General features: G+C 44.8%; 1 protein-coding gene and 1 pseudogene across 3 annotated transcripts in view; one reads left to right on the top strand and one right to left on the bottom strand.

Moving 5' to 3' along the window:
- The first annotated feature begins 234 nt into the window (after positions 1 to 234).
- LOC138393831 (5S ribosomal RNA) lies at positions 235 to 353 on the top strand (annotated as a pseudogene).
- A 7,498-nt stretch (positions 354 to 7,851) lies between these two features.
- The window catches only part of HGSNAT (heparan-alpha-glucosaminide N-acetyltransferase), a 40,499-nt gene continuing 26,558 nt past the window's right edge, over positions 7,852 to 21,792 (bottom strand). For all 3 annotated transcript variants that reach the window (XM_069485033.1, XM_069485032.1, XM_069485034.1), the window contains 8 exons: positions 18,962 to 19,077; positions 15,941 to 16,062; positions 15,422 to 15,548; positions 13,888 to 13,974; positions 11,258 to 11,335; positions 10,572 to 10,642; positions 10,358 to 10,470; positions 7,852 to 9,592 (listed from right to left, as the gene is read on the bottom strand). In XM_069485033.1, the coding sequence (XP_069341134.1) occupies positions 9,411 to 9,592; positions 10,358 to 10,470; positions 10,572 to 10,642; positions 11,258 to 11,335; positions 13,888 to 13,974; positions 15,422 to 15,548; positions 15,941 to 16,062; positions 18,962 to 19,077 (896 nt within the window). In that variant the 3' untranslated portion in view covers positions 7,852 to 9,410. The remainder of the gene's footprint in view (positions 9,593 to 10,357; positions 10,471 to 10,571; positions 10,643 to 11,257; positions 11,336 to 13,887; positions 13,975 to 15,421; positions 15,549 to 15,940; positions 16,063 to 18,961; positions 19,078 to 21,792) is intronic.

The raw sequence follows: 21,792 nt of genomic DNA, 5'->3' as shown, positions 1-21,792 counted from the left end.
GGGTGCCCGTGGGTCTGCTCCTTGGGGTGTGGGACGGTGTTGTGGGGTGCAGGGGGGGCGGTGTGCGCGGTGTGCCTGCGCGCGCATGCGCGCGCGACCCGTCAGTCTCCGCCTGCCCCCGATATGGATAGCTGGTCTAGCAAAGTGCCAGGGCGGCGGGAGGGACTGGACTGGGCAGGGAGGGACGCGTAGCAGCAGCTCGGCCTCTTGAGGCCTCCCGGGGCGCCCACCGTGGTCTAGGGCCACACCGCCCTGCACGCGCCCGATCTCGCCTGATCTGGGAAGCTAAGCAGGGTCCGGCCTGGTCAGTACTTGGATGGGAGACCGCCTGGGAATACCGGGTGCCGTAGGCTTTCTGCTTTGCCTCTTTGGCTGTCCCGCCCCCCTGGGCTGGGAAGGGAGGGGGTCCCTCCGCCCACCTCAGCTGGGAAGGGGGGGCCTCTCCACTCCCGTCCCCAGCCGGCCCGGACCCTGCCCCGTGGCCCCTGGAGAGAGGGTCAGATTTTACATGTTGAGGCTCAGTCCCCCAGGCTGTCGCCCCTCAGACACCTGCCGCAGGTCCGGGCGGCTCTGAATTCAGGACAAATTCTAAAGTTGTCCAAGTAGATGACCACGGTACCCTCTGAAAGGAAAAATTTGATCGTATCCATATATGCAGAAGGATAGAATCTAAACAGTTGGCTATTCATTCATGATAAAAGAATTTAAGAATCCAGATGAGCAGACATCTAGAAACACTTTTCAAAAGTCTAAGTCATTAGAAAATATTCTTAAGGATTAAGAAGTAAAAACATTCTTTTGAAAGTCACGAGCAAGACCAGGGTGTTGATATGAAATTCTTCTATTCAATACTGCAAGAGACGCGGGGCTCTAAAAATATACTAAAACAAGGGAAAACACTAATAATATATTGGAAAGGAAAATGACCTTTTTGGTTTTACTCACCTCCTACGGTTCTCAAAATAGAATGTTTGCCTGTATGCATGGGAGACCTGTAGAGATCATAAGTGTGTTGAGCAAGGTAGCTCTATATGAAATCAACATTCAATCAATAGTTTCAATATTTCTTATTTCCTAGCAAATACACAATAATGAATGCAACTTTTAGAAAGGATAACATTCAAAGTCACAGAAAACCTACACAGCATCTACAGGAAATAGGTGCCAACTTAGATGGAAAACTTAGTAAAAACATAAATGATGGCCTAAATCGATGGAGAAGTTATACTATATTCCTAGATAGATGGACACAGAATCCCCAAACTAATCATTTCCCCCAAATTAATAATCAAATTTAAACAGGGTTATAACTAGAAATTTACAATCTGTTTCTTTCTCTTTTTCTTTTCATTTGGGAAACGGATATGTTAAAGAATAATAATAATCATTATGATTATTATATTAAATCGAACTAACTGTACCAAAACTCTACCGTTCACCTTATAAAAATGGGAGTTTATTCATATGTCGGAAGCCGCTGTCTTTTTCTGAAGGCATGGAACCGAAAAAACACTTCTCCCAAACAAATCCCATCTCGACTGTCATCATTGTCCTTGCTTTTCCTTTTAAAGTTTTTGCTTTCTATTTTATGACTATCTCATTGAGCTATTTTGTTAATTTCATGGTTTATATAATATACGTAGAACCATTCTGGATTCATTCTGGGTAACGTGTGTTCCGGGGGAACCTTCTGTTTGGAGAATCATCCTCGCTTACACAGGAAGCTGCAGTTCATCAGCACTTCTATAGAATGGCACTGCACGAACCAATCGAATTATCTTTATCCGATCTTTGACTAGGTCCATGTACACGGGGCTCCCGTGAGTATTGCTCTAGATGTTTCCCGGTCACATGTGCCCTATCTTCTCCATGGTACGTGCTACTCAGAGAATATGCTTGTTCCTAAATTATGCCAGTGTTTATTCATATCCATTTATGCTACATTGTTTTCCAAATGGTTCTATAAATTCACCTCCCATATCAGCAGTGTGTGTGTAAGAGTTTCCTCCCAGCCAACACAGTGATCAGTTTTTTAAGTTTCCTCAGTCTGGTGAGTTTGAAAGTGTATCTTGCTTCATTTTTTATTTTGTATTTCCTTGATTAATAATGAGGATACAGTGTCAAATGCGTATTAAGCATATTAAACATAGATATTCTGTAATAGTGATATTTTGCCAATTATATGCACTACAGATACCTTGTCCTGTTTGCAACTTGTTTTTTACCCTGTTTATGGTATCTTTTGAAGCTTTTTATTATGGAAAATTTGAAATATAAACAAAAACAGAAAGAATAGTATAATGTATACTCACTGCCCTGACTCTAAAATCATCAACTCATGGCCAGATCTTGTTTCTTTTATACCCGCTACCCCTCCTACCTTAAGATCATTATCCCCTTAATAATATCCCTCCATCAATAAAAAGTCAATATGTTTCTATCAAAGGTAGAGGCTTTCTTTCCTTTTTAAATATAATCACAGCCACATTATTGCATCTAAAAATTTAACCGTATTAGATAGAACAAGTACTCAATGTTTGCGTTTCCCTGAGACACATACACTCATTTCAGTTTCTTTGAATCCAGTCCAAATACAGTACATACATTGTGATTGGTTGAGATGTCTTTTGAAAGAGTGTCCATACATCCCAACTAGTCGGGGGCAGCCCCGATTGTCACCATTTCACTTTGTTTCCTACTGCTCTCCACAGTGACCTGAGTTATTTTTGCATTGTTATGGGTTTAGTCGTGGATTTAAACATATTTAATGTGTTTCAGTATCTTGCAATTATTATACTTACTGGTGATCAAACCGTCCTGTGTTTGGCAAACGGGAGTCTACTCATTCTGGTTCCTGTGTCTTTTGACGTGACCCTCGTTCTGTTGGATATCAGAGCATCCACGCTGCCCAGTATGAGAAGCGTCCATTTCCCGCCCCGGACTTGAAGTCAGCCTGTGTCTCCAGTAAGTCGTAGGACCATTTAATAACAATGGTTTGTTAAGACCACGATCTAGATGCTGGTGAAATGCACTACTGTTGAGTTTGCACCTATTTCCAGGGGGGAAAAAATTAAAGAAAAACACAGTGAGTGTACACTGATAATCCAAATTCAATCTGAGAACTGAGAGTTTTTTTACGCTACTTTATCGATTTCACTTCTTTCTCTCACCCCCAAATTCCCAGTTCTCAAAGACACCAACAGCATTTCTTCTTTGCATGATCCCACAAAATAATCGTATCCATTCACCATATAACCATGGGCTGCTTCCTACTGCATGAAGTAGGAAAGGCGAGGAAGGAACTTTCTACTGTTCTGGCTCCACTGTGAAAATCTAAGAGCTGCTGTCCGCCGCAGCCAGTCTGCTCATGTCCGAGGAGCTCTGAGCCATGGCACAGGCCTTTGGAATATTTCCCTGGGCCTTAATCTCAGCTCCTGCAGTTTGTAGAATCTGATAAGTCACACATTGTCCTAACGTTTGTGTCCTCCGTGTTTTCAATAGATGTCATATCGAGTCTTTGATTTTTGTTGTCATTTGTATATGTCTTTGTGGATAAGTATTGAGTCTTTGATGTGTATGTAGCAGCTACAGAGCAAGGCTTTGAAGGCTACGGGGCTGCAGGACGGCGCGGGAGTGCCACTCCCCAGCAACTCCCCAAATCAGTCCCTCAGGCAGCTTTCTGAAAAGCCAAAATGTCAGGTGCAAATTCCGTTTCCTCCTGCCCTTCCCAGGATCAAGTTGGGCACCTTCTTTCAATGGCAGTCGGCCTCTATCTGTAGCATTGCAGGCCTCCTGGAAGGAAGCCCTCCCCCCCTTGCCTTCAGCAGCCCCCAGACACCCAACTATGCTGGTTCTCGCAGCCCTTCAAGTCAGGCATGGAATGTCCGGCACATGTTCCCCTCTTCTCTCCTCCCCACCCCCCACATTCACCTCCCAACCCAGAGAAAAACCACCAGGTGGGCACTGAGCTGTGCTGACTTGGGGGAGGGGTGATCGTGTGTAAAGTGAAACAGCTCTTCTTACTCATTTCAGTGCAGCTGTTCTAGGCTTCGCACTCACCTGCTGTATTTACATTTCTTAGCTGTGTAGTACAGTTAGAATTAAGTTAGACAATGGTTAGGGGTGGGGCCTTAGAAGTCAATAGTCAGAGGTTAGAGGTCAGGAGGCAGGAGTCAACAGTCAGCGTTAGGGTTTGAGTTCAGGTTTGGGTTTGGGTTCAGATTTGGGTTCGAGTTCAGGTTAGGGGTTAGGGTTAGGGGTTGGGTCTTGTTAATAATTTAGTAACATATTGTCACAAAGTACCTGTTTTGTTAGTCTTATGATCTCTGTTTTGTTTTCTTTTTTAATATTAATGCTGGTCAATTGTATCTAAACTCCTGGAACTCAATTTTAAGGTTTCTCTGAGATTTGTGTGGCTAAGGGGGTCGATTCAGTTGGCATGGGGCTTGGGATTTTATTTTAGTTTATGTTACCATGCTGTAACAAGTATAATCGGATAATGTTTTCTTTCTGTATGCATGAGAAATACCCAGGAAAACTGAGAAATCTCCAAGAGGTGGCTTTGAGTTCAGGCTTTTAAAGAATTTAACTTCTACTTTCTTAACTGTGTGTTTGACAGCAAACTCTACACACATCTTCCATTCTCTGTGTTAAGCAGACTTATAGATGCTCCGATGTCTATCTGCTTTCTCTAAGTGAATGTTAAGCCTTTCCATATGTAACTCTTTTCTGCCTAAAAGTTACCTTCTTCGTACGAAGTGACTTCTTTCTTAAATGTGTTTGACAGGAAACTCTACACACATCTTGGGTTCTGTACGTTAAGCAAACCTACAGACGCTTCAATGTCTAGCTGCTTTCTCTAAGTGAACGTAAGTGTTTCCATATGTAGCTCATGTCCAGCTAAAATTTACCCTCTTCCTATGGAATGATTTATTCTTTCTTAACTGTGTTTGGCAGGAAACTCTACACACTGCTTCGGTTCTCAGAGTTAAGCAAACCTATAGTCAACGCAATGACTAGCTGCTTTCGCTAAGTGAATGTAAGTGTTTCCGTATCTAACTCCTTTCTAGATGTAAGTTACCCTCTTCCTACAAAAATGACTTCTTCTTTTCTGTGTGTTTGGCAGGAAACTCTACATCTTTGGTTCTCAGAGTTAAGCAAATGTATACTCAACCCAATATCTAGCTGCTTTCTCTAACAGAATCTAAGGGTTTTCTTATATAAGTCTTTTCCGGCTAAAAGTTACCTTCTTTTAAAGAAGTGACTTCTTTCTAAGTTTTCTTGGCAAGAATCTAAAAACATCTTCAGTTCTCTGCGTTAAGCAAACCTATAGATGCTCCAATGTCTATCTGCTTTATCTAAGAGAATGTAAGCTTTTCCATATGTAACTCTTTTCCAGCTAAAAGTTACCCTCTTCCTACGAAGTGACTTCTTTCTTAAGTGTGTTTGACAGGAAACACTACACACTTTCTTGGTTCTCAGAGTTAAGCAATCCTGTAGTCAACCCAGTGTCTGGCTTCTTTCAAGTGACGGTAAGTGTTTCCGTATGTAACTCTTTTAAGGCTAAAAGTTACCCTCTCCCCACGAAATGACTTCTTATTTCTGAAGTGTGTTTGGCAGGAAACTCTACAGACTTCTTCGGTTCTCAGAGTTAAGCAAACCTGTACTCAACCCAATGTCTAGCTGCTTTTTCTAAGTGAATGTAAGCGTTTCTGTATCTAACTCATTTCCAGCTAAAAGTTACCCTCTTCCTACAAAATGACTTCTTTCTGACGTGTGTTTGGGAGCAAACTCTGCACCCTTCTTCGGTTCTGAGTTAAGCAAACCTATAGTCAACTCAGTGTCTAGCTGCATTATCTAACTGAATGTAAGCGTTACCATAAGTAACTCTTTCCCCAGCTAAAAGTTACCCTCTTCCTACGAAGTGACTTCTTCTTTCTCAAGTGTGTTTGGCAGGAAACTCTGCACCCTTCTTCGGTTCTCAGAGTTAAGCAAACCTATAGTCAACCCAATGACGAGCCGCTTTCTCTACGTGAATGTAAGCGTTCCGTATGTCACTCCTTTCTAGCTAAAATTTACCCTCTTCCTACGAAATGAATTCTTTCTTAAGTGTGTTTTGCAGGTCACTGCATCCTCTTTGCCACTAGATGGTGACTTAATCCCATACTAAATCCCTACTAAACAGAGTGCCTCTTTCCTGAATTGGGGAGCTTCCAAAGGGCGTATCTTGGTAGTGTGGGAATGCTGAGTGTGAGTGTGCCCAGGGTGCCCATGGAACAAACTTCTCTCAGCACCGTGCTGCTGAATAGCCAGTCTGATTTGGCTTCTCTTTTGGACAAATTACAAAGCAGGGTTTCCAGGCTTGGGGACAGTAGTCCCAAACCCCCCATCCCCCCACCACTTTGTCTCTGTCTTCAAGGATATTTCTCCTTTCAGGCACTCCCAGTAATTCCTGTGGGTTGAAACAGGGAAAGATCTCCTGCAAGGGAACCAAAGATGGTGGGAAAGCTGGTGGACCACCTCAGCCTCACTTTTTCTAGTGCAGAAACCATGAGCCAATGGAGAATTTTTTCATGTTCTTAGTGCTGCGCAGATTGGGGTTGGTGGGCATCACAGATGTGGAAATCTGATTTTCTTACCATCTCCTCAGAGTTTTTTCACTTCTCTGTGGCCCGCCAGAACTGTCTTCTCCTCATATTTGAGTTCTGGGATATTGCTGGTTGATCTCAACACTGAGAGGCTTCTGGGAAAGGTTTTCTGGCTAATAAAATTATGGGACACACAGAAGAGATGCCCTCTCCCTCCACTGAGTGCCGTGCGAATCCCTGGAATCGTGGCAGCGGCCATCTCAGCGAGCTGAGAGCAAGCTGACGTGCCGCAGCCCGCCTCCCCCAGGATGTACGTGAGAAAAGTTTTCCTCACAGCCCCGCTGAATCAGGATTTCCTGTTCCTTAGGGCTCAAGACATCCTATGTGACATAATCCCCAGTTTGAGAAATGCTTCTAGATAACTCACCCGGAGAGGACCAATTCAGCTTTCGTTGCTGGAATTTGGGCTGACGCAGCTTTGACCATTCATAAGGGCTCACTGCAAGAAAGGGCAGCAGGAGTCGTCCCCCAAAATGACTGTCCCACACAGCTCCCTGGCCATTTTCATGCAGCACTCAGATACATGCTAATTTTATCAGCACTTAAATGTTTAAGGAAAGAAAATACCACCATTGCTTTGCTTCAAAAATGTTTATTTAGTGCCTGCTATGTACAAGGCACTGCGTGTGGTGCCATGAAGAATACACAGACGAACAAGGCATAATTCTTGCCCTTAGGAGACTCACAGTCCAGCACGGGAAATTAGAAATCACATGTACACAAATAACTATCACAGAAGGCAGAAAGCCTACATGCCATGACATTGATACCAATATTATGAGAACCCAGAGGAAGTAAATACTATTTGAGGATGAGAATAACAGGTTAGAGAAGGTTCACCTTGGAAGTATGGGGTTTGAAAATGACCAGCCAAATGTAGACAGGAAAAAATTAAGAGGAAACGGTAACCCAGAAGGACTCCAGCTGAAAGCAGAGGCAGGATCTCACTGGCTGTGGCGGGCACGGCGGGAAGCTCGCGGGGCTGCAGTAGGGCAGGCGAGAGGGGTGGGAAAGAAGCCTGCGAAGACGCACTGGGGTCGCGGTGGGAAGGTTATGGTGTCCGGCAAAGATGTTTCCATTTCAATGGGAGTTTTTTAAAGAGAGATGATCTGATCCAAGCTCTGCTTGAGAAAGCTTCACCGGGCAGCCATGCACAGGTGGCTCCACAGGAGCAGGGACTGAGGGAAGGCGGCCAGGCCAAGGTAATGAGGCAGTGACAATGAGAGTGAAGCAGCTGCAGGTGGAAGACGGGGACAGAACTGAGAGGATTTGGCAATGGCTAGTGCAGGAAAGGTGAGGTGAGCGAGACGGTGGCAGTTTTATACCTCCAGACAGAAGGATCCATTCACAGAGCTAGGAACATCCAAAGAGGTTTAAAAGATTTGAGGACAGGGAGGAGGGAAGAAGTGAGCCTGAGGTGCTGGCTGATGTCCAGGTGGGGGGTCCAGCAGGCAGTTACAGTTGGGTGAGAGTTGGGGGCAGAGGCCAGAGCCGGAAACAAGCAAGAAAGCTCTCCATGCAGTGGTGACGGCTGAGACGATGGAGCAGGCTGCGATGGCCCCATCTCACCACGGAAGTGCGCTCTGAACACAATTCTATGGCCGCATTTCCCTTGAATAGGAAATTCTCACAGAAATTCGTAAGTATGATGATGCATCATTTGAAAAGTGCTGTTTCTGTGCTCTCCTTTGGCTCCTAGAAACTATTTCTTCAGTTCTGTGATTATAAGCAGGAAAGGTGCCTCCACTGTGGAGGGTCATTTTGAAGAGCTTCACTCCAAGGAGAGCTTTTAAAAGTTTTCATTAGTATTTATTTTGAAGCATTTTCTGTAATAAAGTTATTTTCTGAAGCTTTCAGAAAAGCTATCACTGTGCTTGACCTCATCACATCTAAGGGCTGGGAAAGGAACCGAGAGCTCATCTCCATCCATCTCATTTCACAGATGAGGAAACCAAGGCCCAAACAGGCCGAGGGCTTGCCCAGCGGCTCACACGGCATGAGGACAAGGCTGGGCCCACCAGCGAGGGCAGTGAGCCTTCCTCCCCTCCACAGCCACGTCGCCGGGCACCCAGCTACCATCAAGACACACAGACGCACAGAGAGCTGGGCAGGGAGACAGACAGGCAGGCCAGCAGGCAGGCGACTGAGAGGCGTTGGGAAAAACACATCTATATTTTAACTTTCTTTTCCAAGTGGGGAAAAGGAGAAAATGGCTTGTGATAGACATTTTTTGGACCCCTCAAAGCCTTACAGATCTGAAAAGAAAATTACTTTGGCTTTTTTTGAAACATTAAGTTGCACTTAAAAAATATCAGACTACGTTATGACACATCACATTCGAGAAGCTTGACGGCCACAACAGAAGTGATGGGGCTTTGGTCAGTGCGCAGGGAACCAGGATCAATGAGAATCAGTCCTTGGACTGTTTCTTCCGTCACAGAAGAAAAATGCCCCTGGTAATTCTCTTTTTGAAAGTTAAAGGTGATCTCCTTAGAATGAAGTGCCAAATACATCCATTTCCAGAGAAGATGGAGGAAAAAAGACAATTTCTTTTCAAATATGCAAGTCACAACTAAACAGGCAGAGTTCTCACGAGCCTAGTCACAGAACACTAGTTTGACCACATCAGCATCTTCCCCCAAAACCTGGAAATACACATCCTATTGGTTTTATAATTAATGATTTCCTTTAATAATAAAGGCTGCTTTAATACTTTCCCCCAGACCACTAAAGTCTTCCCGCAACACATCTTAGCAGGACCTATCAGATTTTCCAAAAAATCTTCTTTCTATAGAGTACGTAGGCAATGAGCACCCAGACAGCGGTGGCGACTATGTTCTGAGTTAGATGTTCCTTGTGCGACTGGCCATCCTGCAGCTTCCACTGAAAGGGGAAGTAGTTCTCGAACACCTCGTGGCCTACGTACACCAGAATAGAATTCATTCCTTCAGGAGAGATACAGAAGACAACGTTTTTCCTGAGTCACGTGTGACCATCTATTTAGTTCTTGAAATTAGTTCAGTGAAAAAAAACAAGAAGCATGCACTTGTATTATCGGCTACTGCCAAAAATAAGTGATACATATCTTAGGCATTTAGGTATAAACTACATTAAAAAATTATGAGAAAATATTCATTTTATAACAATGTAATTCTTGAATTCTAAATCTGAAAGGAAAACTAAAATTATTAACTTCCATTTTGTAGACAGAAAATTTGAGATCCAAAGAATGTATCTGTTACTAGAATCAAAGGGCTGGAAATGAGTCACTGAAATCATTTGGTGTCTCTCAGTCCTCAGGTAGAACTGCATCTAAATCCTCCCATTTATCTCTTATATCACCTTTTAATGTTTCTTCTAATGCATAATCTTTAAGGTAGTGTATTTACATTAAGCAAGCAAGCATAGCCCCCATATTGAGTTTTAGAAACTGTGTAATATGCCTGAATCATTCCCGATACTCCGCAGTTTGGTATTGCTAGACAAACAAGCGGTGCTCATAACCCGTCACACAATGACTCCGCAACCTAAGTGGATACAAATGGGTATGACCTGGGGCGACACAGCCCCTGCTGCCTCCTCCCAGAGCTTGTTTCTTAGAAACACACCACCAGGGCAGCGGCCCCAGGCCCAGCCCTGAGAACGCTCAGGTCGTCTCTGGTCAGTCCGCCCGGTCACCGTCACCAACTCTGGGGTTAGAGGCGACTCACCTGGATAGAAGAACGGGGCTCCTGTCCACAGCCCCCTCACATCCACGACCGGGTACAGGACCAGCAGGATGAAGAAGGCAAAACAGCTGAGCGTGGTGACATAGGAAATGGACCTGGGGGGTTGGGGGAGGTGTTGCAGTGCCCACAGGTGACACATCACATTTCAACATGCGAAACCGGCAACACTGAACGGGCGCTTTTCCCCCATACCTACCAGAGGTTTTTGTTTACTGGAATGAAGCCTTCGTTTTCAGAAACTTTTGTCAAAGCAACAGAAATAAGCCCCTACAATGCAGAGGGGAAGGATGTTAAAGTTTCATATTATTATCTCACAATACAATGTGTTTCAAGACTAACTAATACATTTATACTGGTTATTTAATTGCTTAGGGAGGGCTGAAAATTGTGCCTTATATTTTACCTTTTTAACTGGAAACATATTTGCAATATGTATAACTAACAGATATTCTCTTAAAATACCTCTCCAGCATTCCTCTGAGTTGATGAGGGTAAGTTAATTGATAAGTTACAATGAATCCTGGGAGGAAACATGATTGCAAGGCTGGGGCTAAGACGAACGGTTGGTCAACCTTACAATTCCTTTTTCACATATAAATCTGGAGGTTGATGTTTGAAAACCTGTTACTACTTGCCTAGACTTTCTGACATGTCTCCCCACTCCTGGCTATTTGATGAAAAACATTATCTTAATGTATAAAGACATTTTCCTAAGAAAATAAACTTGTGTGTGCACTTAGGTGTAAAGATCTGCTCCTCTCTGTTACTCAAGTGAAGGATGTGGTGACAACTGCCATACCAGTGTTGCCAAACATTTTATTTTGTTTTAAATATATATGCATGTGAAGAAAGGAATTTTAGTGAGGAATGTTGCTTACTTACTAGAATACAACCCCAGGCAGTGAATCTGATCAGGATGGCTTTGGTCTGATCCTTGTAATACAATAGTATTTTTCCGGCCTGCAGAAGAAAACACACTATGACCAAGAGAATCAGCCAAGATATACTTTTATTTCATAGTCATCCATTGTCTTCATCACGCCACAAGCAGACTCACTTGTTGGGCACACTAGACACTGCATCACAAGGAGGAGTGAAACGTCCCCCTGGGACCCCCTGGCGGGTGGAGGCGGAGAGAGGACACGGGCCAGGGACGAAGCACATGCTCAGGAAGGGGGACGAGGAGCCACTGGGCTGAGGTCTGAGCACCAGCTGTCCAAGCAGGAAGAGCGTTCTGAGCAGAACGGAGCAGCTCACACAGAACTCTCTGGAAAGAGCAGGAGAGCACAACAGCAGCTCTGAGGTCACTCAAAGCGGGGAGTGAGGAGGGCACAAGAAGGTATCGGACAGGTAGGCTCTGTGGGGCTCAGTCCAGGCAGGGGCCTTCTTGCCAAAGAGTGACAAGGGGCCAGCTCACAGCAGCCTGGGAGGTGGCCCAGTCTGACAGCCCAGTGGAAAAGGGGTCAGGACAGGGCGGAACTAGAGGCAGGGAAACATTTTAAAAACTGTAAAATATAGATCTTGCATAAAATCCCTCTGAAATTAGGAATTAATTGCTGAGAACATCAAAGGATAAGAAAGTTTTCATAATAATTTTAATAATAGCTAATATTTGCAAATGCTGTCTGTGTGCCAGTTCTTGGAACTTTACACAAATTCACTTATTTATTCCTCACAATGCCTTTCTGAAGTAAGTGTTACTGAAGCACAGAGGGGGACGCACACACCCTGGGGTGCCCAGCGAGCGTGCAGAGCCGGACGCAAACCCGGGGCGTGAGGTGCCGGGCCTGCACGCAGCCTCCACGCCGCACGGTCTGCTCCGGGGGCGCAGACTCACCTACAGAGCACAGGCAGGGACTAATGAGCATATGTAAACGCATAACATAAACTATAAAGTGCTGCAGAGATAAAGGCAGTATTTCTAAATGTAAAATTACCCAATCACCAAAATGTACAGTTGGCCCTTGAACAGCATGGGTTTAACTTTGAGAGTGCCGTCCACGTGGCTTCTCCTCCACCTCTGCCACCCGGACAGCGAGACCAACCTCGGTCCTCCTCAGCCAATGCAATGTGAAGATGATGAAGGTGGAGACCTCCATAAGAATCCACTTCCACTTCGTGAATAGTAAATATTTTCTCTTCCTTGTGATTTTAATAATATTTTCTTTTCTCTAGCTTACTTGATTGTAAGAATACAGTATAAAACACACAACATATAAAATATGTTAACAGACTGTCCATGTTATCGGCGAGGCTCCTGGCGGCTATTGGTTACGTTTTGGGGCATCCGAAGTGACACACGGTTCTCAACCTCATGGGGAGTCGGCACCCCCACACCCGCACTGCCGAAGGCTCAGGTGTGCGTGCTCTGGGTCTGCGCTATCCCACGGGGGAGCCACTGGCCACCGGTGACTATGTAAACTTGAGTAAAATTAAAAACCAGTTCCTCGCTCATACTCATCACGTTTCAAGTGCCAGGGGCTGCCCTGGATCGGGGCTGCCCCAGTGGGTAGCACAGATAAAGACGATTTTCACCCTCGCGGAAAGTTCTGTTGGCACAGCTTTACGCGTTCTTCCCCTTCCTGGCCGCCTCCCTTCAAACGCCACTTTCAAACCAACACGGAGAACTTTAGGAAGAAAAAATCTACACTGCTCAGAATTTTAACAAAATTGCACGTGAGACAACCAAGAATACCTGTGCTGACTTGGCACACAATACGCACACCCTGGAGCCACGGGAGACGTTGCTGTGGTTCCTCGGTCTGCGGCCCTCCCAGACTCCCATGGTGAACCTCATCACCAAGGCGATGGCATTTGAAGGTCGGGCCTCTGGGAAGTGATTCCACCATAAAGGTTCCACCCTCAGGAATGGATTTAATGGCCTCATAAAAAGGGCTTGCGGCGGCGAGCTCGGACTCTTCGCTCAGCCCGCTCTGCCGCTCAGCCCGCTCTGCCGTGCGAGGATACGGCGCCTGCTCGCTCTGAAGGACGCACCCCTTTCAAGGCTCAATCTTGGAACAGAGACTGGACCCTCAGCAAACACTACCAGCACCTTAATCTTGGACTTCCCAGCCTCCAGAACTGTAAGAAATAAATTTCTGTTCTTTATAAATTACCCAATCTCGGGTATTTTGTTATAACAGCACGGACCAAAACAAGTGTACACACAAGAAATGTGACAAATGACATACAGACGTCCCCATGTTACCGATACCCAACACTCTGCACACACCATCAGGGAAATCTTGTATCCAGAAACTGCTGTGCCAAGATAAGTCATATAAATAATTTTTTTGAGAATGTAAGAATTATTCCCAATTATTTAAATGTGCTGACTTGCAGCAACTTCTAGTTTTGTACAATCTGTTGAACATAATAGAATTTATTAGACTTGTACACAGAAGACGATAGGCTCCCAATTATTTTATTTTAATGAAATGGTCTTTGAATTAGTGATGATTCAATAATCATAAACTGTGAGAAAAACGTATCCTAATGAAATGAACAAATACCTGAACTCCAAAAAAGCCCATCACAATGGAGTTGACGGTCCCTAGGATTCCTTCTGGATCATAGGCCACCTCGGTGTGATAAAGTACCTTAACGAGACAGAAGAAGGCAACAGTCACCCAGTGACACGGAAATGCACGTCAGCAACACTCAGGCCAAATGCAAACTCGAATACATTCCAGTAGTCAATGGTGCTTTGCTTTTGCTACGGAAATCCACTGCCGCCTTGTAAGGATTATAGGCAGAACATTCTGGCCAAGAAGATGTGTGGCTGTGACACTCAGAAGGGCATGCAGAGCCCCAGGCACAAGCCACGGTAGAGTGGCAGCCCCTCTGCCCAGCTTGCTGGGCAAACAGAGCCTCACCCTCACCCTCACCCTCACCCTCACCTGAAGCGTCCCTGACAAGTGTCACCCTCCTCGTTTTCAGATTTATTCTTTGTGATCAACCCTGTTGTAACAGTAACAGCTTCCTATCTTCTTTTAAGGCAAATAACATTAAAAAACACATTTGTGTTTTTATTATAAAATAAATGTTACTGTAGACATTCAGAAATACACAGTGTAGGAGATGCTCTCGTGCACCACTCAGATGTCCCCAACCCCGTCAGGACGGAAGCTTGCACTCCTCCAGCTGCTAGAAGTATTAATGGCCAAAAGCTCTCGGCCAAGTCCCTCTTCTGGATTTGTCCCTGACTTCAGAGAACTGCCTCTCTCGGGCTCACCCCTTCCTGGGGGCAGCCCACATCCAACCAGGGACAGAAAGGGCCCGATCCCTGACCCCAGTTCACGATCACTCTGAAGTGCCGTCCCTGCTCCCCTGGAGACTGGCCGGGCCTCTGTCGGGACTGCAGTGCAGCCCAACACCTCTCTGCCCGGTCCTGCGTCCCTCGCTCCCCAACAGGCACTGACCCAGCAAGGACTCCCTCCCACACTTGCTGCACATCGACTTCTGCCTCAGAGTCTGCTGCCGGGAAATCTGACCTGAGACATCCAGAAAAGCAACGTACTATTCATTTCCTGCAAGGCAGGCTCAGTTTTTTTTTTTTGAGACAGGGTCTCACTTATTGCCCAGGCTGGAAGGCAGTGGCACAATCATAGCTCACTGCAACTGGGAACTCCTGGGCTCAATCTTCCAACCTCAGCCTCCCGAGTAGCTGGACCTATAGGTGCACATCACTATGCTTGTTTAAATTTTTAAATTTTTTTGGTTAGAGATGGGGGTCTTGCTATGTTGCCCAGGTTGGTCTCAAACTCTTGGCCTCAAGCAATCCTCCCACCTCAGCCTCCCAAAGTGCTGGGATTACAGGTGTGAGCCACCATGCCTGTCCCATTCTAACTTTAAAATCCAAAATACTGTTTATATATTGCCACAAAATGAATTTTAAAGTCATCAGGTTAGCTGACTTTTCAAATAAAAATTAGTTCTCATCACATTTTCCTTCCTGGACATGCTTTAATGCTGACCACCCTTTCTGTCTCCCTTCACTTCCGAGACCCCAGACCTCCAGCTGCCAAGTGCGCCAGCCCCACTCACGGCGGAAGACGGATGCTGGTAGAGGTGACCTTCCCCCAGCAGCAGGCGGTCGATGTAGCCCGCAGCTCCCCCAGTGCAGTTCGGATACTTCCCCCAATCTCCAATGCCGCCGGGGCCAAGATAACCACTAGGAAAGGGAAAACCACACTTAGATGGGAAGACTTCCGAGGGGTAACGGGGTGCTGCTGTTCACGCAGCCCGGTTCAAAGCGCCTCACACGCACACCACCCTAAAACACCTCCGGCTCCAGGCACTCTCACCAGCGCGCCCTGGCCTGACGCCCCCCATACTGTGGAGGCAGAGGCCCCATTTCTAGTCAAAACGACCTCAGACACCAGCACAGGGACATTTCTCTGGACACGCACGAAACTCTTCTCCCATTCAACACAAAGTACGCCTCAAAGACGACGAAAGAGTGAAATGGAATTCCCCTGCCGTAGTCATTTGGAAGTTGTAAGCCCAGAACCTAGGCTTGGCAGAAAATGACATGCAAGAAGGGGACATGCGAGGTTCACTTACCTCGGGCACCCAGGAACCGGCAGGAAGAATGTCAAGCCCAGCCAGATGCTTTCCAGCGTCAGAATGAGGAGCCACTGGGGCCAGGAGGACGTGACATCTCCAAGAGAAAAGCAGCCCCTCTCCTGAGTGGCGGCAGAAAAACAAACGTACATGAACTGAACGCAAACAGATGGGACTAGAGCACAGCATCTGTATTTAGGAGACTGCCAGTGATTCCTTTGCTGGCCTTTCTGGTAGCAACACAAAAATTTACTGAATATGCATTATGCTGCCTAGATGCTCCCTCTCTACGAAATATCACGGTAAAACATTAGTTTAAAAAATCAGTGGACAATTCTACTCCTGTACCTAACGGAGTTGAAAACGTGTTCACACAAAAACTTGTGCACAAGTATACACAGGAGCATTATTCATAATAGCCAAAAAGTAGAAACAGGTCAAATGTCTATCAATCGATGACCAGATAAACAAACTGTGGCATATCCATAAAATCTTGTTCAGCAAATTTGGAATGAAGTGCTGATACATACAACATGGACAGACCTCCAAAAGTATCACATCATGCTAAGTGAAAGAAGCTACACACAAAAAACCACGTATTATATGACTTCATTTATACAAAATGTCCAGAGCCGGTAAACTCATAGACGGAGAGCGGGTGAGGCGCCGCCCGGGCCGGGGCAGTCGTGAGAGCGGCACGTGGCTGGCGGTGAGAGAGGGTGCTCCACGGGGCATGAAAACACTGACAGTTGCCCGACTGTGAACACACTAATATCACTGAACTGTGCCCTTTAAACATGCAAGTTTTACGTATGTGCGTTATATCTCAATAAAGCTGTCATAAAAAAAGAAATCAAAAATAAACTTTAGCAAGAGCGAGACCCCATCTCTACTAAAAATAGAAAGAAATTATATGGACAGCTAAAAATATATATAGGAAAAATTAGCCGGGCATGGTGGCGCATGCCTGTAGTCCCAGCGACTCGGGAGGCTGAGACAGGAGGATCCCTTGAGCTCAGGAGTTTGAGGTTGCTGTGAGCTAGGCTGACGCCACGGCACTCACTCTAGCCTGGGCAACAGAGTGAGACTCTGTCTCAAAAAAAAAAAAAAAAGAAAAGAAAAAGAAACTTTTAAAGTAAAAAAAAACCCGAAATTTAAACTTTTGGGGCTGCTCTGGTTGAAGGAAGAAAGGGCGCAGCCCGTCCATTCTTGCTGTCTCACCGAACCCCTCACCCAACTGTGCCGGCCCAGGACGCGCCTCCACAGACCCTCGGGTCCCACGGAAGGGCTGGGGACGGCTGCGCTGACACGCGCTCAAGCAGCTCCACGCTCACCCGCGCGTGGCCAGCCTCTGCTTCATCTCAAGGCCATCCATAGCCAGAGGCCACCAATACCCTGATGACAGGGCAGAGGAGGAAAAGGTAATAATGACTAAAATACGCTCTAGAAAAATACAACTAAGCAATCACTACAGGAAGCGCCCACGGAGTGTGGGTGAATGAATGATGAATTTGCCAGTTACGTGACTGGGAAGAAGCTAAAGAACAAACGCTGCTTTATTAATTTATTGTTAAGTAGGACCCCGAGTGGAAGCATTTAAACATTTCCACCTGAATTTTTACCTCTAATGCGGGGAAAAGTAACTGTCACCTGGGTAAACTTCACCCAGCAACTACAGGAAGTAATCACAAAAGAGATGAGACTCCGACACACTCCTGACAAAGACAACACACAAGTAGCCAAGCACACTCCTGTCATTCTCCCATCCCTCACCTTGGCACTTTTCTCAAAGTTGAAACAAGCTCATATAAGCATTTGAATAAGGTTATATGAGTTTTTATGTATCTTATACCACAAGGAAATTGAAAAACTGGCAATAATGCCCCAAGAGACTAAACTACCAAAGTCAGGATGGTGATATCACTTGATGACACCAAGAATGCATGTGCCGGCCAGGCGCGGTGGTCACACCTGTGATCTCAGCACTCTGGGAGGCCGAGGCAGGAGGATCGCTTGAGGCCAGGAGTTCAACACCAGCCTGAGCAAGAGTGAGACCCCGTCTCTATAAAAAATAGAAAAAATTAGCCAGGCGTGGTGGCATGAGCCCCAATCCCAGCTACTAGAGAGATTGAGGCAGGAGGACCGCTTCAGCCCAGGAGTTGGAGGTTGTAGTAAGATGTAATGATGCCACTGCACTCCAGCCTGGGCAACAGAGCACAACCCTGTCTCAAAAAACATTTTTTAAAATTAAAAAGAAAGGCCGGGCATGATGGCTCACGCCTGTAATCCTAGCACTCTGGGAGGCCGAGGCGGGAGGATTGTTCGAGCTCAGGAGTTCAAGACCAGCCTGAGCAAGAGTGAGACCCCGTCTCTACCAAAAATAGAAAGAAATTATCTGGCCAACTAAAAATATATACAGAAAAAATTAGCCGGGCGTGGTGGCACATGCCTGTAGTCCCAGCTACTCGGGAGGCTGAGGCAGGAGGATCACTTAAGCCCCGGAGTCTGAGGTTGCTGTGAGCTAGGCTGACGCCATGGCACTCTAGCCAGGGCAACAGAGTGAGACTCAGTCTCAAAAAAAAAAAAAAAAAAAAATTAAAAAGAGAATGCATTTGAAACTAGAAGATTTTAAATACTCCCAACACAAAGAAATGACACGTTTGAAGTGATGGATGTGCTAACTACCCTAATTTTACCGTTACACATTCTATACATGGATCAAAACATCACTCTGAATCCCATAAAGATGTACAATTATTACATGTCAACAAAAAATAAAAGAAAAAAAGAATGCACGTGATTACTGTATGCTGACAAATCTGCTAAAAGAATAGATCTCACGACATATGTTTTTTACCACAATAAAAAATTAATATAAAGATTAAATAAAAATAACTAAATACAGGGGGGAAAGAATGCGTGTAATTAGCAGAAGTACACAGTATTGCACTCAGAACTAAAAAAATTCTAAAAACTATACAGTGATTTTTTTTCCCTCTTTTTTTAAAAATGGTTTCTCACCAAGGCACAATTTTCAGGCACAGGTTTAGCAAAGAGAAGCTCCAACACAGCAACTACAAAGTAAGTCACTCCCAATCGCTGCAGAACACCGGGAATTCGCACCTTATCCCAGGACACTGCAGAAGGCACAAGTTAGATAAAGGGTTAGCCAACATTTCTCATCGCATCCCAAGACAATGTTATTTTTTTTCATAAGGGGGAGGAAGTACCTATATGACATCTAAGTAAGTCTTTTTTAAGCTCTTAGAGATGGAAAGACACGTGGTCAGGAGACATGGCTCAAACCCAAGTTCCAAGAACAAGCCAATACCACTCAACAAAAGACAGTCAGGGACTTGGCTCAAACTCAGAACACGAAGGTGCCAGTTGAGAGACTGGGTAAGAAGCAAAGTGTCATACTCAGGTGTGGGGATAAAGCAAGGGCTACCCTTGACCTTGAAGTTCCATCTCCTGGCCCTTTCCCATTAGAAATATGGATTCAACTCTCATGTCCACCAGGAACTTGCAGACCTAACACAAGCCACTGACTGATTCTCCCGGCCCTGCAGGCTACATCAGGCTACGTGACTGTGGCAATGGAAGAATACAACCCGGTAACAAACCCAATAATGAACCTCATTGGAAGCAATGGCTCACTTTTTGCAGATCCATCAAATCCACCTTTAAATGAAACACCATCTGGAACTAAATCCTATTTCTTTTTTTTTTTTTTTTATTCTTATTTCAGCATATTGTGGGGGTACAAAAGTTTAGCTTACATATATTGCCCTTATCCCCCGGCCGAGTCAGAGCTTCAAGCATGTCCATCCCCTAGACAGTGCACATCGCATTCATTATGTACGTATACACCCATCCCCTCCCCCACCCACATCTGCCCAATCAATGTTATTCCTAAATGTGCTCTTAGGTGATGATCAGTGAAACCAATTTGATGGTGAGTACATGTGGTGCTTATTTTTCCATTCTTGGGATACTTCACTTAGTAGAATGGGTTCCAACACTTTCCAGGAAAATATAAGAGGTGCTGTATCACCATTGTTTCTTATAGCTGAGTAGTACTCCATGGTATACACATATACCATATTTTATTAATCCACTCATGTATTGATAGGCACTTGGGTTGTTTCCACATCTTTGCAATTGTGAATTGTGCTGCTATAAACATTTGGGTACAGGTATCTTTGTTATAGAATGTCTTTTGTTCTTTTGGGTAGATGCCCAATAATGGGATTGCTGGGTCAAATGGTAGGTCTACTTGTATCTGTTTAAGGTATCTCCATATTGCTTTCCACAGAGGTTGCACTAGTTTGCAGTCCCACCGGCAATGTATGAGTGTTCCTGTCTCTCCACATCCACGCCAACATTTGTTGTTATGGGACTTTTTGATAAAGGCCATTCTCACTGGAGTTAAGTGATATCTCATTTGATTTGCATTTCCCTGATGATTAGAGATGCTGAGCATTTTTTCATATGTTTGTTGGCCATTCTTCTGTCTTCTTTTGAAAAATTTCTATTCATGTCCTCTGCCCACTTTTTGATAGGGTTGTTCGATTTTTTTCTTGCTGATTTTCCTGAGTTCTAAATAGATTCTAGTTATCAGTCCTTTACAGGATGTGTAGCATGCAAAAATTTTTTCCGATTCTGTAGGTTGTCTATTTACTCTTGTGACAGTTTCTTCGGCTGTGCAGAAGCTTTTTAATTTAATCACGTCCCATTTATTTATTTTTGTTGTTGCTGTGATTGGCCTTGGGGTCTTCCTCATAAATTCTTTGCCTAGGCCAATGTCTGTAAGAGTCTTTCCCACATTTTCTTCTAGAATTCTAATAGTTTCACACCTAAGGTTTAAGTCTGTTATCCACCGTGATTTGATTTTTGTGAGAGGCAAAAGCTGTGGGCCCTGTTTCAGTCTTCTACATGTGGCTATCCAGTTTTCCCAGCACCATTTATTGAATAAGGATTCTTTTCCACAGAGTATGTTTTTGTCTGCTTTGTCAAAGATTAGATGGCCATATGAGGATGGTTTTATATCTGGATTCTCGATTCTGTTCCACTGGTCTGTGTCCCTGTTCTTGTGCCAATACGATGCTGTTTTAATAACCACAGCCTTGTAGTATAGTTTGAAGTCTGGTAAATTAATACCTCCCATTTTGTTCTTATTGCTTAAAATTGCTTTTGCTAAATGGGGTCTTCTCTGGTAAACCCTATTTCTTCTAGTATCTACAGTCATTCAGTAAAAGTACTGATTGCCTGAGGGCTCCATTTGGCTACTGTCTAGATGTTTGTGTCCTCTTTTCCTAAGGACAGTGTAAGCCCCTTGAGGACAGTGCCTCTTGCCCTCCTAGATTTGGACACTGGTTCAAAGCACAGAGCTGGACACCCTTCCCTCAGCATTCCTGTCTCACTGCACACCACTGCGGTAATGACAAGGAGCCCATTCCTTCCCAGCGGCCTAGCTGGCGTACAAGTGCTGACAAAGGGGGATTCTCAAACTACCACACAATACTGAAAGTTGATGAAACCAAAATGGCAGGAGTTCAAGGTATGAGAAGGTGACCTGCCCTGGCCCCTATTGTGCTCCTCACTACGATCAGATAATCCAGAGAAAACCCTTTAATCTCTCTTGGCCCCAGACTTTCCTTTGTACAACAGAAGGGTTTGAGTAGTCCTAGAGGCTCTTCCCAGGTCTAAAATTCTAACATAATAATAATACCCAAAGTTATGCAAGCATTGCATATACTTTTCTAAGAATTCTTCCATTTGCAGGTACCTTAGATAGAAGAATTACATTTCTTTCAAATTACAACATGTAGTTTCCATATTTCAACCTGAAT

Source organism: Eulemur rufifrons, chromosome 12 (genome assembly GCF_041146395.1).
Source record: "Eulemur rufifrons isolate Redbay chromosome 12, OSU_ERuf_1, whole genome shotgun sequence".
Lineage (NCBI taxonomy): Eukaryota > Metazoa > Chordata > Mammalia > Primates > Lemuridae > Eulemur > Eulemur rufifrons.
This window is presented reverse-complemented; position numbering and strand designations above follow the sequence as displayed.